The sequence below is a fragment of the Bubalus kerabau genome, chromosome 12 (assembly GCF_029407905.1).
Source record: "Bubalus kerabau isolate K-KA32 ecotype Philippines breed swamp buffalo chromosome 12, PCC_UOA_SB_1v2, whole genome shotgun sequence".
Taxonomy (NCBI): domain Eukaryota; kingdom Metazoa; phylum Chordata; class Mammalia; order Artiodactyla; family Bovidae; genus Bubalus; species Bubalus kerabau.
The window spans coordinates 72,923,036-72,940,939 of record NC_073635.1 but is presented as its reverse complement, the minus strand read 5'-3'; the positions used below and the strand labels follow the sequence as shown (position 1 = coordinate 72,940,939).

Here is a 17,904-nt window from a genome sequence, read left to right as displayed (position 1 = left end):
GTCGCAAAGAGTAGGACACGACTGAGCAACTGAACTCACTGACTGAACTGATGGCAGAAAGAAAAGAAGAGCTAAAGAGCCTCTCAATGATGGTGAAAGAGGAGAGTGAAAAAAGCTGGCATAAAACTTAACATTCCAAAGATGAAGATCATGCATCTGGTCCCAACAGTTCAGTTCAGTTACTCAGTCGTGTCCGACTCTTTGCGACCCCATGAATCGCAGCACGCCAGGCCTCCCTGTCCATCACAAACTCCCGGAGTTCACTCAGACTCACGTCCATCAAGTCAGTGATGCCATCCAGCCGTCTCATCTTCTGTCATCCCCTTCTTCTCTTGCCCCCAATCCCTCCCAGCATCAGAGTCTTCTCCAATGAGTCAACTCTTTGCATGAGGTGGCCAAAGTACTCGAATTTCAGCTTTAGCATCATTCCTTCCAAAGAAATCCCAGGCCTGATCTTCTTCAGAATGGACGGGCTGGATCTCCTTGCAGTCCAAGGGACTCTCAAGAGTCTTCTCCAACACCACAGTTCAAAAGCATCAATTCTTAGGTGCTCAGCCTTCTTCACAGTCCAACTCTCACATCCATACATGACCATAGGAAAAACCATAGCCTTGACTAGATGGATCTTTGTTGGCAAAGTGATGTCTCTGCTTTTGAATATGCTATCTAGGTTGGACATAACTTTCCTTCCAAGGAGTAAGCGTCTTTTAATTTCATGGCTGCAGTCTCCATCTGCAGTGATTTTGGAGCCCCAAAAAATAAAGTCTGAAACTGTTTCCACTGTTTCCCCATCTATTTCCCATGAAGTGATGGGACTGGATGCCATGATCTTCGTTTTTTGAATGTTGAGCTTTAAGCCAACTTTTTCACTCTCCACTTTCACTTTCATCAAGAGGCTTTTTAGTTCCTCTTCACTTTCTGCCATAAGGGTGGTGTCATCTGCATATCTGAGGTTATTGATATTTCTCCTGGCAATCTTGATTCCAGCTTGTGTTTCTTCCAGTCCAGCATTTCTCATGATGTACTCTGCATAGAAGTTAAATAAGCAGGGTGACAATATACAGCCTTGACATACTCCTTTTCATGGCAAATAGATGGGGAAACATGGAAACAGTGACAGACTTTATTTTGGAGGCTCCAAAATGACTGCAGATGGTGACTGCAGCCATGAATTAAAAGACGCTTGATCCTTGGAAGAAAAGTTATGGCAATTCTAGACAGCATATTAAAAAGCAGAGACATTACTCTGCTGACAAAGGTCTGTCTAGTCAAAGCTATGGCTTTTCCAGTAGTCATGAATGGATGTGAGGTTTGGACTATAAAGAAAACTGAGCACCGAAGAATTGATGCTTTTGAACTGTGTTTTGGAGAAGACTCGTGGAGTGCAAGGAGATCCAACCAGTCAATCCTAAAGAAAATCTTTCCTGAATATTCATTGGAAGGACCAATTCTTTGGCCACCTGATGTGAAGAACTGATTCATTGGATACGACCCTGATGCTGGGAAAGATTGAAGGCAGGAGGAGAAGGGGACAACAGAGGATGAGATGTTTGGATGGCATCACCTTCTCAATGGACATGAGTTTGATCAAGCTCCAGGAGTTCACAATGGACAAGGAAACCTGGAGTGCTGCAGTACATGGGATCGCAAAGAGTTAGACACTTTGAGCGACTGAACTGAACTGAACCCAATATGTGACAATGCCTATGCTTAGCAGGTAGCAAGATCAGAAGATGAACCTTTGCCCCTTCAGAGTCCTTCAGTAATAAGGAGCAGTAAAAAGGAAAGGCTGATAACCCAGAAATATATCCCTGTCCCTCCCTCGAATGGAAACCAACTGCTCTTATCTGAGTTTCAGGCTCAATCATAAAAGGAAAGAAAAAAATAAGAACTGATTAGAACTAGGTAGGACCCAAATGGCAGAAGCTCTAACATCTAGTAGACACAGATCCTCATTATGCATCCACTGTAATATATAAGCATGATAAATTACACACCAACCAGGACCACTAAAGTTGACAATGGCTATGACAACAAAGCAAAGAGCTCATACAAGGACTAAAAAGGAGTGCTACCTTAATTTCAGGTCCAAATCACACTGCATTATTGGGTAAGCCATGAATATTCCTCCCTCTCTTAACCTGATTCCCTTCTTTTTACTTCAACCCTCCTGTATACCCAGCTGGGCTGAGAGGTTGACTTGCAAACTAAGTCTCCGCTTTTCCATTCTTTGGTCACTGAGCAAAGCTTGCACTCTACCAGTCTCACCATCAGTTTACTTATTGGTTGTGGGAATCTGAGTGAGAAAGAACCTCCCCATCATGATAAGGGGTCTCATCCTGGGCTAGGCCCCTGGCACAATTCCAGGCAACCAATTCCAGGACAAGCACAACAGTTACATACACAAGAAACACAGACCCCAGAACCAGACTTCCTGGTTCGAGATCCCACTCCACCACTTACAAGCTGTGTGATGGTAAGCAACTTACTCAACCTCTATGCTTCAGAGTCTTCAAGCATGAAATAAGAGGTAAAAGCTCCTTCCTCCCCAGCAGGAAAACTGGAAATGGGTGCCAATGAAAATGGAAGTCTTCACCTTCCATTTCCATGCACATACATTTTCAAATTCAATAAACAGAATGTGCTTTGAGAGTTTCTTGCCTTACTTGATGTTAAAGAGACATTTGTCTACTTTGCTATTATTTATGGTAACCACACACATATTCCTTCTTCTAGGTCGCTCTTTCCTAAAGGGCGATCAAATAGCCAAGGGATGTAGCTACATGCACTGAATACACCACCATCAAAACAAGCATAGGAGCTGCCATCCCCCTGGGGATCCCTTAGGCTGTCCAATAAAAGAAGTATCAGAATTTGTGGAAAAGATAAATGGGTTATCTTTAAGACCTAATAATCACCCAAGTGGGATTAAAATCCAAAGGTTCAGGCCTGCATAGCTGTAGTCCCAGCTGTTAGATGAAGACTTCAATTAAGAGCTTTAACTCTGTGCAGTGCTTTTCATCTCTGTGTTTCCTCCCAGCTCATGGACCTGTCAGTGGTTTCAGGACCAAAGGACTCCTGGGCAGGACCATCTGCATCAAGACCATGCACTGCTTCTCTGAAGGACAGAGATCTGGATAAGACGCCACAGGTTTCAGGGACCCCATCCCCAGGGTTTGGTTCTCAAAGGTAGAAGTGGAGATATTCACAATAGGGCCAGGGGCTGTGGTCAAATACACACTCTACTCCTGGCTGTGTGCCCCAGGCAAAAGCAACACATGTTCCAGAATAATGTCCCCATTCATTTCATACAAAACAATAGTGTTTTGTACACACATGAAATTGGCCAAAACTAGGTACCAGGACATACAGAACCACACAGGGAGTGAAGGAGGGACAGAAAGAAATACATGGTCATAGACAGGGGAAAAGAGGGCGCCTAGGGCAGTTGGAACTCAGATGTTCACCTAAGGAACATGGGAAAAGGTGGGGACGTTATTGGAAGATGGCAAAGATGCAGGGCACTAAATAGATAAAGAAAATTGTTCACAAGCTGCTTGCTTGGGGGGGGGGCAGGGGGGAGTTGCAGCTTATTTCAGAACTGACAGGGAATTCCTGAATGGTTCTGAGGCCACTGGATAAGGTGGAGAGTAGGGAGCCCAGTCCCTTCTCCTACTGGGCAGTGACTCCCCCTGAGCAATCTCCTTGCCTTCTGCTCCTGCTGCATCAGCTCTCAGGCTCAGGGGCTGGCTGGGCGGAGAGCAGCAAGGCAGGGAGACTCAGTTCCCCTGACACCAGGTTCCTTAGTACCCCTCCCAACCCTACCCCTCCCAACGTCCCAACCCCACCGGCCCCAGGCACCCAGGCACGCTCCCTCGCCTTGTCCCTTGGTCCCCAACAGAAGCTGACAGTGTCGGGCTTGCCCCACAGTGAATGTCACAGCTCAGACAGGGCACTCACCAGACAAACAGGCGCGAGCAGAAGTTCGCCTTCTGCAGCGGGCTGGTCTTCACCTCCGCGGACACAGGCAGCATCTTGCCGGCCAAGGTGGTCACAGACCAGGGTCTCCCTGCTTAGGCGGCGGTGGGGCTCCTGCTGCTCCTGGAGGTGCCGGCGGGGATGCTGGAGACTGGCCTCCTCACAGGTCCACTGGGTCGGAGCCTGAGAACACCTGCTTCTGAGAGTGGACCGCCCTTTGTGCACCAGGTCCGCCTCCCAAGACTGAGCAGCCTCCAGGGTCCACCTCTGAGGCACCCGCTCTGTGCAGGTGTTGCCACAGGCATAGGATAGAGACAGCGCGCCACGTGTGGGACTCCAGGACCAAGAAACAGCCAGGTAGATGCTTCCAGAAGCCTTGCGCAGGTGGGAGTCAATAATCAGCTCTTTGATAAAGGCAGCAGGCTGACTGCGGGGCACAACCAGCCCAGCTCCCAGGAACACACCTGGCTGCAAACTCTGCGGAAGTTCCTGCTCTGAGCCCAGGCACTCACCCAGAAGGTGGAGACGAGAGGCTCAGGCCCTGCCCATCTCTGCTGCTCAGAGGCTCCCCATGGGCTGCAGAGGAAACCTGGAGAAAGCTAGCAGAAGAAGATAGAAGCCTCCTCTCTGGGCCCTCTGCCCTCATCAAAACCAAACAAGGGCCCTGTGGGAAGTTCTCCAACTGTAAGGAAGCAGAACCCAGTGGGGCCTTCCTGGGATAGATCCTACCCCAACCCCATGCCCTGTGCCTGTCTCTTATTTATAGAAAATCTTCAGTCTCCCAGGCCTCATCTGAATCACATAAGGCTGGCTCAAGAATTAATGACTGGAAAAATGTGAACATGTAATAAAAAAATAAATAAAAATAAAACTTTATCAATAGATTAGCCATACTGCAGTCACAGAATCTTTAGTTCCTCCCAGAAGGCTACAGATAATATGTTTGGTGCACATTTCCGAGTTGTTTTGCAGATGCTAAAAAGTCCACCAGGTGGAAGAAGTTAACTACATGTTGACCATGATAAACTGGAACCTAAGGATTTATGATGATAACCCCTGTTGCATTACCGTGCTCCTCAACATCAAGCAGAGAATAGTGCGTGAGCTAAATCAAGTACTCTCCACTCTCTCCCCTAGTCTGTCTTTAAAAAACCTCCCCTGAAATCCACTGGGGAGTTCCAGCCTTCTGAGCCTGAGCATCCTTACTCCTTGTTTGGCCTTTGCAATAAATCTTTCTCTGCTCAGAACGCCAAAATTTCAGTTCATATCACCTCAGTATACATTGGACACAAGGGCTTGGTTTGGCCAATACAAACCAGGCACCAAATATTTGATGATGGCCAACAACAGGGTTTAGCACAGATTATGTTTGTAGAGCTATAAGACTTAAACAAATGTAACAAAAGATTAGAAGACTTCAAATGATTTTGAAACATGAATTCATTGGAGATTGCCACAACATGTGAGGTGTCTTGCATCTCACAGGTTAAATTGTGGGGGAACCTCTGTGAGCTTTTTGCTGCCCTCTTTGAAGAGGAATTTGGGACAGAGAGATTGCCTTGTGATTTCTTTCATCATGAGCTCAGGGCCTGCCTAGTGGAGAAATAGTGGCAATATGTTATAGAATACAGGTTATGTGCATTTGTGGGAAACTTAATTCACTTTTAACTCCCACAATGCCCTATTCAAGAAGGTATTATCTCTATTTTACAGATGAGAAAGATGAGGTGCAAGGACAGCATTCTCCAAGATTTTTGAATCAGTAAATGATGAATTTTGATTTGGATTCAAGTCCAAGTCCAGCATGACTGTCTCACTGTTGGATGGTCAGTGTGTGAAAAGTGTCTGGAATATGCTATCTGAATGAATCAATGCTGTAGGACTGAGAATAAAATCTTGGGCTCCCACTCATAAGTGATAAGTTATTTGTGTGGCCATCTTACCAGCTCAGCAGCTTCTCTTCCTTTTCATTCTAAATGAAGAAAGATCAAAGTTTGTGGTGCTTATAATAAGATCATCTCATTATTCTTTGATAATTTCCCATGTACCTTGGCTAAAAAGGTGTTATTAATAATGACTTTTAGCTTCAGTTATGCAAGATGAATATGTCCTGCAGAACTAGTGTACAGTAATTTGGTTACAGTTGACAGTACAGTACTGTGCCCTTTTCATTTGCTGAGAGAGTAGAGTTTGGGAGTTCTCAACATACAAGAGAGAAAACATTAAATGATTAAGATGTGAAGTGATAGATATATTGATTGGCTTGGTATGATGAGCATTTCAAAATGTATATGTATGTCAAGTCATCAAGTTGTACATCTAAATATATACAATTTTTGATCATCAATTAGACCTCAATAAAGCTGAAGGAGAAATTAATTTTAAAGAAACCCTTAATGTATTCAAATATTTTTCATAACTCAAAGATATAAGAATGGCAAACTGTTGATAATTTTCTATTGATGGGCATGCTGATGGTTTATTATACTATTTTCTTGATATTTCATGCATGTTTGAAGTTTTCTATTGAAAAAAGGAAGACAAAGCTGAAAATTGTCAACTTCCAATTACCCATCTTTCTGGTGTTAACTCTTTCTCAGATAATGCAATCAAACAACCTAAATAATCACTCCTCACTTGATTTCTAGTTCTCTTTGAAATTCTCTACATTTCTCCATCCCTATAAATGTTCAGCTACTAGCTCTACTTCAAAGATGAATAAATTGCTTGCTGAAGTTGGAAGTCTAGTGACTTCTCTCATCACACTTCCCCAGACTGTTCTCTCTGGTCCCCACAACTGTCTCAAGACCATAATTAGTGTCTCCAAACTGTCAAATACACTCAGTCCCTACAGCTTCTGCTGTATTTTTTTTTAATAAGATTTTTTGAGACTTCTTAGGAATATTTTCTGAACATACACTACTATGATATTTAGGAGAAATGTTCAAATCCAATGTTACACTGTTCAGAGGACTGGCTCTGGAGCCAAGGGACCAGAGCTCTAGAGGCCTCATTCATCCCGCTTCCAACAGGGTTACTGTCAGCCTCAGAATTTGTGAAAGTATTTTGTAAAAACTAAAACAAATACAAATAAAACTCTGTTTTGAAATGACTATACTACTAAGTGCCATCAACAGATTCAATGCAATCCCTATCAAATTACCAGTGGCACTTTTCACAGAACTAGAACAAAAAAATTTGCAATTCATATGGAGACATAAGAGACCCTGAATATCCAAAACAGTCTTCAGAAAGAAGAATGGAGCTGGAGGAATCAACCTTCCTGACTTCAGACTAAACTACAAAGCTACAGTAATCAAGAGAGTATGGTACTGGCACAAAAACAGAAATATAGAACAATGGAACAAGATAGAGAACCCAGAGATGAACCCACCCACCTATGGGTACCTAATTTTTGACAAAGGAAACAAGAATATACAATGGGGCAAAGACAGCCACTTCAATATGTGGTGCTGGAAAAACTGGACAGCTACATGCAAAAGAATGAAATTAGAACACTACCTAAAACCATACACAAAGATAAACTCAAAGTGGATTAAAGACCTAAATGTAAGACCAGAAACTATTAAACTCTTACAGGAGAACATAGGCAGAGCATTCGATGACATAAATCAAAGCAAGATCTCCTACCCACCTCCTAGAATAATGGAAATAGAAACAAAAGTAAACAAGCACAGCCTAATTAAACTTAAAAGCTTTTGCACAGCAAAGGAAACTAAAACAAAGTGAAAAGACAACCCTCAGAATGGGAGAAAATAATAGCAAAGGAAACAACTGATAAAGAATTCATTTCTAAAATATACAAGCAGCTCATACAACTCAATACCAGAGAAGCAAACAACCTAATCAAAAAGTGGGAAAGGGACCTGAAGAGACATTTCTCCAAAGAAGACATACAGATGGGTAACAGGCACACGAAAAGATGCTCAACATCACCCATTATTGGATAAATGCAAATCAAAACTACAAGAAGTTACCACCTCACACCAGTCAGAGTGCCCATCATGAAAAAGCCTAAAAACAATGGATGCTGGAAAGGGTATGGAGAGAGGGGAAGATTCTTGTAATGTAAACTGATACAGTCACTATGGAAGACAGTAAAATCACCATATGACCCAGCAATCACACCCCTAGGCATATACCCGGAGGAAATAAAAACTGAAAAAGACACACGTACCCAAATGTTCATTGCAGCACTGTTTACAATAGCGAGAACATGCAGGCAACCTGGATGTCCATCGACATATAAATGGATAGAGAAGCTGTGGCACACATATATACAATGGACTAGTGCTGCTGCTGCTGCTGCTGCTTCTGCTAAATTGCTTCAGTCATGTCTGACTCTGTGTGACCCCAGAGATGACAGCCCACCAGGCTCCCCCGTCCTTGGGATTCTCCAGGCAAGAATACTGGAGTGGGTTGCCATTACCTTCTCCAAACTCAGCCATGAAAAGGAACAGATTTGAATCTGTTCTAATGATGTGGACGAAACTAGAGCCTATTATGCAGGGTGAAGTAAGTCAGAAAGAGGAATATAAATATTGTATACTGACACATATATCTGAATGGAATGGGAAGAATCTGAAGAGATGGCACTGATGAATTTATTTTCAGTGCAACAATGGAGAAACACACATAAAGAACAGACCTATGGATAGAATGGGAGGAGAGGAGGGAGAAGGGGAGATGTATGGAGAAAGTAACATAGAAATTCACAATACCATATGTAAAATAGATACCCAATGAGAATTTGCTGTATGACTCAGGGACCTCAAACATGGACTCTGCGAAAGGCTGAAGGGTGAGGTGGGGAGGAAGATGGGAGGGAGATCCAGGAGGGAGGGGACATGGGTATACCTATGGCTGATTCTTGTTGGTGTATGACAGAAAACTACAAAATTCTATAAAGCAATTACCTTTCAATTAAAAAACAACAACAAAAAACTTTTTGTTTTGCACAGGTGTTCAGTGAATGACTTTCAGGCGCAGGACCACTAGGCCAGACACAGAGCTTACAAACATGGGGGAGATGTCATAAGACCTCTATCTGCACTTGTTTACTGAGCTGAAATTGTTCAATACTACAACTAAAAGAACAATAACAAGTGATGGAAAGGATGTACAGAAACTGGAATTCTCATATACTGCTGGTGGGAATGTAACATGGTACAACCACAAAGTTACCACATAACCCAGAAATTCTGCTCATAGTTATCTATCCAGGATAAATGAAAACATATGCCCACATGAAAACTTAGTTACTGATAGTATAACACCATTATTCATAAAAAGGTAATAATTAGGGGTGTTAGGGGTGGGAGGAAGCAAGTGTACACCACCTAATGAATGGATAAATAAAATCTAGTATTACATGCAATAGGATATTATTTGTAAAGATAGATACATGTATGTATGCCACAACATGGATGAACATTGAATATATTATGCTGAGTTAATGAAGCCAGCCATTGACAAAACAACATCTAAGGAGAAATTAAATCTTGTTGGACTTGATGATTCATTTCCAAATAAATCTAAGGGATCATAGGGGAAATCTGTACCTGTGCAAACTATAAATTATTATATGGTCTAAAGCAGGAGTTCCCAACCCCTGATCTATGGCCTGTTAGGAACCAGGCCACAGAGCAAGAGGTGAGCAATGGGCAAGGAAGAGAAGCTTGATGGGTATTTAGAGCCATTTCTCATCACTCCCATTGCCATCTGATCTCCACCTCCTGTGAGATTAGCAGCAGCATTAGATTCTCATAGAAGCATGAACCCTACTGTGAACTGCTCATGTGAGGGATCTAGGTTGAGCACTCCTTATGAGAATCTAATACCTTATGATCTGAGGTGGAGCTGAAGTGATGACGCTAGCACTGGGGAGCACCTGCAAGTACCATTATCATTAGCAGAGAGGTTGACGGCAGAGAGTCTGTAATAAGCCAATTGCTTGCAGACTCATATCAAGACCCTTTCAATGAGTGGCAAGTGACAAGCTGCATCTGTTGGCAGGCCGTACAGGAGCACATGAGTTGGTGTACTTCAATTGCACAGCTGCATCTCGTGACAGTCTTTAAGGCAGAATCCGACACTAATTTTACTGTGCACAAGGCCTGCCCATTACTTCCATCAGTGCCTCTTTCCTGCACTGCATACTTGTCTCTGTCACAGTTTTGGTAAGCCCACAAGCTAACTTTAGCCAAAATGAGTAAAAAACAGAATCAGAGCTTCTTTGATAAGGGGGAGAGACCCAATGATGAGACAGCAAGAGTCTAAGACTGCCAACAAAAGAAAACTTCAATTAAGATAAAATATCAAGAGTTCTACTTCAATTACAAGTTAATTGCAATACATATATTTGCAACCAGTTATGCAATGAAGCCACAAAACCGTCACAACTGATTTCACATGGAAAACAAGCACCCTGCATTGAAAGACAAGCCTTTGGAGTTTTTCAAAAGGAAATATGTGAACAGGAAGAACAGAAGCAATTAGAGATGGCCACAACTTCATCAGATCTGTCTGCACTGAGAGTATCATTCTCAGTGGTGAACATCATTGCTAAAGTTAAAAAGTGCCGGGGTCCAGCCCCAGCTGATCCAGGGTATTCGAAGGAGAGATGGCATAGGCGAGGGTCAGGAAACAACTGCTTAATTACACGTTACTTAAGGATACAAAGAGTAATAGAATGAGGATAGCTCAGTAGGAAAATTCACTGGAGAAAAGAGGCTGAGTAGCTTGGTTTACGCGGGAGACCAATAAAACTTCAAGACAAGAAGTTTGCACCACTTATGTAGGCCGCAGGCGTCCTTCCGTTCTCCCGAAGGAGAGGAGACACTGAGGCCTCCCCGGTCGGATCTTAGAAGCCCAGGCATAATTAGCAAGCATGATGGGTTCCGCGCTCCAGATGGAGACTCAGCCAGAATTTGGGAGAGAGAGCGACATGGGGAGACCAAGTTTTGGTGAACAAGGCCCACACTTTATTTTCCAAAGTAGTTTTATACCTTAAGTTGTGCATAGAGGATAATGGGGGAAGGGGTGGAGTCATGCAAGGACGGCAGTTCCTGGTCCTAATCGAAGCCAGGCTTTCAAACTTACCATATGCAAAAGTTCAGGTGATTGACATCATCTTCTGGCCAGGAGGCCTGTTAACATTTTAAGAAACTTATTTTTCTCTAAAGGTGATTATTCCAAAGTCAGGCACCAGCCTCCAAAAAAGCATTGGACAAAGCTGCATTTTACATTTCTACACACCCATTATATCAATCAATACACTGCCAAAGACACAGTAGGTAAGGAGTATGGAGACTTAGCAGCAAACATTGGCCCAACAAGTGAAAAACCCTTCACCAATACAATTTCTAATCAATCTTTTAACTACTCAAAGGAATCTGTGTTTAGGCAGTTTAGAACATCTCCTGCCTCTCACAGTTGGGAGGCTCTGAACAATCACATGTGGCCGGAAAAACCTATTCAGGCAGGCTAGAGGACTTCCAAAGGAGTTTTTAGGTTGAAACACTGTCACACCCAGGAAGTATTAACTGGAGCTGTAAGCTAACTCTTTTTTCAGAGAGAGGTAGTGGGGGACAGCCCCCTGTAAAGTCAGAGGTGTAGGTGAAAGCACAAAGCAGAAAGTAGGAAGACTCTGGTTTGGGGGGTAGATGCTCGAGAATTTCCAGGGGGACTCCTGAGGCTCGACCCCGCCTTTGCGTTATGCCGAGCCTCCTTCCTCATGACCTTTGTCATGGGCGGAGTTCCTCACGCTGTCTCCCGGCAGTGATAGAATTCCAGTTGAGCTATTCCAGATCCTGAAAGATGATGCTGTGGAAAGTGCTGCACTCAATATGCAATATGCACTCAATATGCAATATGCACTCAATATGCAATATGCCGGCTCCTGGCAAAAAAAGTCCTTCACTCTTACTGAAGAGTCAATCCTGCCTGGTGCTGAGGACAGCTTTCATGAACTTTTAGGAGAGGCTGCAGTTCAAAAGGTGGCACCTTTCCCTCTTTTGGCTAGTACCATAGCTAGATGACCGAGAAGGCAATGGCACCCTACTCCAGTACTCTTGCCTGGAAAATCCCATGGACGGAGGAGCCTGGTGGGCTGCAGTCCATGGGGTCGCTAAGAGTCGGTCACGACTGTGTGACTTAACTTTCACTTTTCACTTTCATGCATTAGAGAAGGAAATGGCAACCCACTCCAGTGTTCTTGCCTGGAGAATCCCAGGGACGGGGGAGCCTGGTGGGCTGCCATCTACGGGGTCGCACAGAGTCAGACACAACTGAAGCGACTCAGCAGCAGCAGCATAGCTAGATGAATTGGTGAAACAGCAGAGGATATTGAAACACAATTGTAGGAAAGATTAATGAGTCACCGTGGTATGCAATCCAACTTAACAAGTCTACTGATGTTGACAAAAAGGCAACAATGCTTGTTTCTATGAGCTATATTTTCAGGAGGTTGCGCATGAGGATATGTTGTGGGCACTTTTGTTGCCAACCAATACCACAGCCACAGAACTATTTAAGTCTTTGAAATTACATATCAGGAAAACTAAATTGGTCATTTTGTGTTGGTCTGTGCACACAGGGGTTGCCATGACTGGATGGCTTTCTTGTTTCACTACTTGAGTCAAAGAGATCGCTTTTAAATGTGAGTCAATATACACTGTTATCCACAGAGAAATGCTGGCTAGTTGAAATGTGTCACCTGAACTTAACAATGTTTGCAGGATGTGACTAAATGATCAACTATATTACAGTGCATTCCCTTAGCTCACGTCTGTTCATGCAGTTCTGCAAGGAGATGGATGCAGAGCACACACATTTCTTATGCACAAAAAAGTGAGAAGACTTTCAAAGGTAGATCACTGGCCAGAGTTTTTGACGTACAAGAGATGCTCCAGAGATTTCTTGCAGCACCGTTCAGTGACACAGAAGGGATTGCAAACCTTGCTTACCTGTGTGACATACTCAACCTGCTCAATGAATTCAATCTGTCTATCACTTTGGGGGAGAAGGACAACTGTGTTTAAGTCAGCAGATAAAGTGGCTGCATTGAATGCCAAACTGGAGTTATGGAGGTAACAAGTGAACACTGGGGTTTTGACATGTTTCAAATATTAACAGATTTTGAAAGAGACTGAGCCAGGGCCTTCTTCATCCTGGCTGGTGTGTGATCACCTATTTCAGCTTTTGAAAGAGTTTGAGTATTACTTCCCAACCATGAAACAGTCTTGAACTGGAAAGGAATGGATCTGTGATCCATTTGCAAATAAGCCAGGTGAATCGACTTTATCTGCTGTAAGAGAGGATCACCTTCTTGAGATTCTAAATGATGATGATCTAAAAAGTATGTTTGAGACAATTTCAAATCTCTATATGTTCTAGATTAAAGACAGAATATCCTGAGATTGCCACAAAGCACTGAAAAGTCTGCTTCCATATTCAACAAGCTATCTTTGGGAAGCAGGCTTTTCTGCAGTGACAGCAACCAAAATGTGATTGCAGAGTATATTGGACATAAACAGCACACTTCAGGTGTCAGGCTCTCCCATCACCCCAAAATGAGACTATCTAGTTGCAGAAAAACAAGCTCAGGGCTCCCACTGCTTCTGCAGTATGGTGAGTTGTATAATTATTTCACTATATAGTCACAACATAATAATAAAAGAAGTAAGTACACAGTAAATGTAATGAGCTTGAATCATCTCAAAACCATCCCACCCTCCCTGGTCCATGGAAAAACTGTCTTTCATGAAACTGGTCCCTAGTGCCAAAAAGGTTGGAGACCACTGGTCTATAGGATCTCTGACATATGGTCAAAGCTGTGTTAAATCTGCAGCAGGTTTAACAACAGAACTCAAATGGCTCGGGTGGGACAAGGCTGATCCTCAAGCATTTTTCTATCAAGACATACATGACAAATAGGATTCACAATTTAAACATAATCCTATGGGTATCCATAGTTCTGAATATGGTGACAATCTCTGTATCACTCCTCCTTCTAGTAATATATCTACCTCTGTAAACTCAGGGCTGGGCATCCAACTGAAATCTAGCCAATCATAATAAGTCATGTCAATAGGCAAAGGGATTAGCCCACAGATAACCTCATGGCTAACCAGACCAACTGGATTTCTTTCTTGAGAATGTTGAGCGGGGGGTAATTTTTGTTTTCTTTTTTGCTGGAGCTAGAAAGAGAAAACCTCTCTTTCCTTTCTGATGAGGGAGTTTTAAGGACATGACACATGATTGGTAACCATGTGCCCCATTTATGTACATGGAGAGCCTGAAAGAGTAAAGCAGGTACTCAGGGAAAGCCATACAGTCAATAACTATTTATTGAACACCTACTATTCCAGGAACTAGGGATACATAAGTGAACAGGACAATTGGTACAAAGCAGAGTCTCAGTGACATCAAGTCCCTAGGGCTCCTGAGGCTAACAGGATCCCTCCTTGGATGGTGTGACCTGCTGGAGCAGAAGCTGTTACTTTCTAGCTCGTGTCCTCTGACTCTTCTCCAGGACTAAGGAGCTCACTGCTTATCAGCAACTCTCAACTTAGGGCCTCTTTCTAGCTATGGAACCACACTGGGGCCATGTGCAAAGCAAGTAAAAAACCTTGGATTCAGCCCTTAACCAGTGATGGATGGGGAGTGGGTAGATAAATGCCCCAGTGCCCTTGCCTGTCAGCTGGAATAATTCTGTCTCCCAGGGTGACTCTGACGGAAGGAACCCAGTTACAAAAGCAGTAACTTTCTTGATAACACACATTTTATTGGTTTCCTTCCCTTTATTGTCTCACCCACTCCATACATGTGTTTTCCTAGGATCACTTCTAAAATAAACCACTTTCATGCAAATGTTTGCCTCACGGTCTGCTACTGGGGGAACCCAAACTATGACACCTATGACGAACATCCTTCCAATTATGAAAACTACATTCACTCCCTTGAACCCATGAAAATCCTTACTAATATTATAAACCCTGGGTTGTCAAATACAGTAACATTATTCACATAATTATTTTGAGGACTTTAAATGCATCTGGTCCAAATTGAGGTGTGCCCTAACTGTACAATCGGGGAAGGCAATGGCACCCCACTCCAGTACTCTTGCCTGGAAAATCCCATGGGCGGACGAGCCTGGTAGGCTGCACTCCATGGGGTCGGACATGACTGAGCGACTTCACTTTCAATTTTCACTTTCATGCTTTGGAGAAGGAAATGGCAACCCAGTCCAGTGATCTTACTTGGAGAATCCCAGGGACAGGGGAGCCTGGTGGGCTGCCGTCTATGGGGTGGCACAGAGTTGGACACGACTGAAGTGACTTAGCAGTTAACTGTACAATACACTACAGATTTCAAAGATAGCATAAAACTCTTTTTCATCTCAATGATTTTTTTCCTGTTTATTACATGCTGATATATTTTTGACACATAGTTTCAAAAAGGTCTTACTAATATTACTCTCACTTGTCCCTTTTAACTTTTTCACGTGGTTATTGCAAATTTAAATTTATAGATGTGGGTCACTATATATTCTGTGGACAGCACTGCTGCAACCAATGGACAGAATTTAACACCACAAATTTCTCTCCCACTTAAGAGAGAAAGTAAATAAGGATCATGTTAGTATTCAAATCTTGAATGTGATCTAATTCATGGAAAGAAGTCACACTCACATTTCAGAACTTTGTTATTAATAATGAGTTACCTGTGTTACTTCCCACTGGCCTTCAGTCACATCTGCATCATTACACTATCATATAGAGCCCTGATGTAAAAACTGAAGCAAAACTGCTGAATGTGAGCCAATGACTTCTCTGGGGGCTCAGTGGTAAAGAATCTGCTTGCCAAGCAGGAGACTCAGGTTTGATCCCTGGGTCAGGAAAATCCCCTGGAGAAGGAAACAGCAACTTACTCCAGTATTCTTGCCTGGGAAAACCCATGGGTCGAGAGACCTGGCAGGCTACAGTCCACAGGGTCACGACTGAGTGACTAAACCACATGAAGATATCATAATAAAAATGGGATCTTCAGTTATTTTGATTTAAGCCTTTTGGAAAACTAGTTCATTATTTAGATAAGTGTCCAAAAACTGCTAAGAGTTGTTAAAGGTGTCCTCAGAAAAGAATACACCTAAAAAGATGAAATCCCTGTTTTCATTAGGCTCACAATCTAGAAAAAGACTAAGTAAAAGAAAATTACAGCAAAGTAATACAAATAATAAGATAATCAGTTAAGTTCAGTAGCTCAGTCATGTCCAACTGTTTGAAACCCCATGAATCGCAGCACGCCAGGCCTCCCTGTCCATCACCAACTCCCGGAGTTGATCCAAACCCATGTCCATCAAGTCAGTGATATCAACCAGCCATCTCATCCTCTGTCATCCCCTTCTCATCCCACCCCCAATCCTTCCCAGCATTAGGGTCTTTTCTAATGAGTCAGCTCTTCACTTGAAGTGGCCAAAATATTGGAGTTTCAGCTTCAGCATCAGTACTTCCAATGAACACCCAGGACTGATCTCCTTTAGGATGGACTGGTTGGATCTTCTTGCAGTCCAAGGGACTCTCAAGAGTCTTCTCCAATACGAAAGTTCAAAAGCATCAATTCTTCGGTGCTCAGCTTTCTTTACCATCCAACTCTCACATCCACACATGACCACTGGAAAAACCATAGCCTTGACTAGATGGACCTTTGTTGGCAGTGTAATGTCTCTGCTTTATAATATGCTGTCTAAGTTGGTCATAACTTTCCTTCCAAGGAATAAGCGTCTTTTAATTTCATGGCTGCAATCACCATCTGCAATAAGATAATCTAAACTTACAAATATATTAATTCTCATCTATTAAATTAGCAACACTTTTTAAAAAACAGGATCAGTTCAGTCCAGTTGCTCAGTCGTGTCCAACTCTTTGTGACACCATGGACTGCAACAGGCCAAGCCTCCCTGTCCTTCACCAACTCCCAGAGTTTACCCAAACTCATGTCCATTGAGTTGGTGATGCCATCCAACCATCTTATCTTCTGTTGTCCCCTTCTCCTCCCACCTTCAATCTTTCCCAGGATCAGGGTGTTTTCAAATGAGTCAGTTCTTCACATCAGGTGGCCAAAGTATTGGAGTTTCAGCTTCAACATCAATCCTTCCAATGAATACTCAGGACTGATCTCCTTTAGGATGGACTGGTTGGATCTCCTTGAGGTACAGGGAATTTCAAGAGTCTTTTCAAATAGCACAGTTCAAAAGCATCAGTTCTTCAGTGTTCAGCTTTCTTTATAGTCCAACTCTCACATCCATACATGACTACTGGAAAAACCATAGCCTTTAATAGATGGACATTTGTTGGTAAAGTAATGTCTCTGATTTTTAATATACTGTCTAGGTTGGTCATAACTTTCCTTCCAAGGAGTAAGTGTCTTTTAATTTCAAGGCTGTAGTCACCATCTGAAGTGATTTTAGAACCCCCCAAAATAAAGTCAGCCACTGTTTCCAGTTTCCCCATCTATTTGCCATGAAGTGATGGGACTAGATGCCATGATCTTAGTTTTCTGAATGTTGAGCTTTAAGCCAACTTTTTCACTCTCCTCTTTCACTTTCATCAAGAGGCTCTTTAGTTCTTCTTCACTTTCTGTCATAAGGTCATCTGCATATCTGACGTTACTGTTATTTCTCCCGGCAACCTTGATTCCAGCTTTTGCTTTATCCAGCTCATCCCATGCTAATTAAAAGTGTGATAGGCACTGTAATCTACTATTGGTAAACTATAAATTAGAATAGCCTTTTCAGATAATAATTTGACAATATTTATTAAAAGCCTTAAATTGTTCATCTTCTTTTATCCCATAGGATTTTTACCTACAAGATGATGAAGGCAAAAAAGTCACTTACAGGAA

General features: G+C 42.8%; 1 protein-coding gene across 1 annotated transcript in view; it reads right to left on the bottom strand.

Moving 5' to 3' along the window:
* LOC129624649 (ATP-binding cassette sub-family C member 4-like) overlaps positions 1-6,561 on the bottom strand; it is a 158,996-nt gene extending 152,435 nt beyond the window's left edge. The window contains exon 1 of the mRNA XM_055542804.1: positions 3,961-6,561. Coding sequence (XP_055398779.1) covers positions 3,961-4,034 — 74 coding nt within the window. The 5' untranslated portion in view covers positions 4,035-6,561. The remainder of the gene's footprint in view (positions 1-3,960) is intronic.
* Between the last annotated feature and the right edge of the window lie 11,343 nt (positions 6,562-17,904).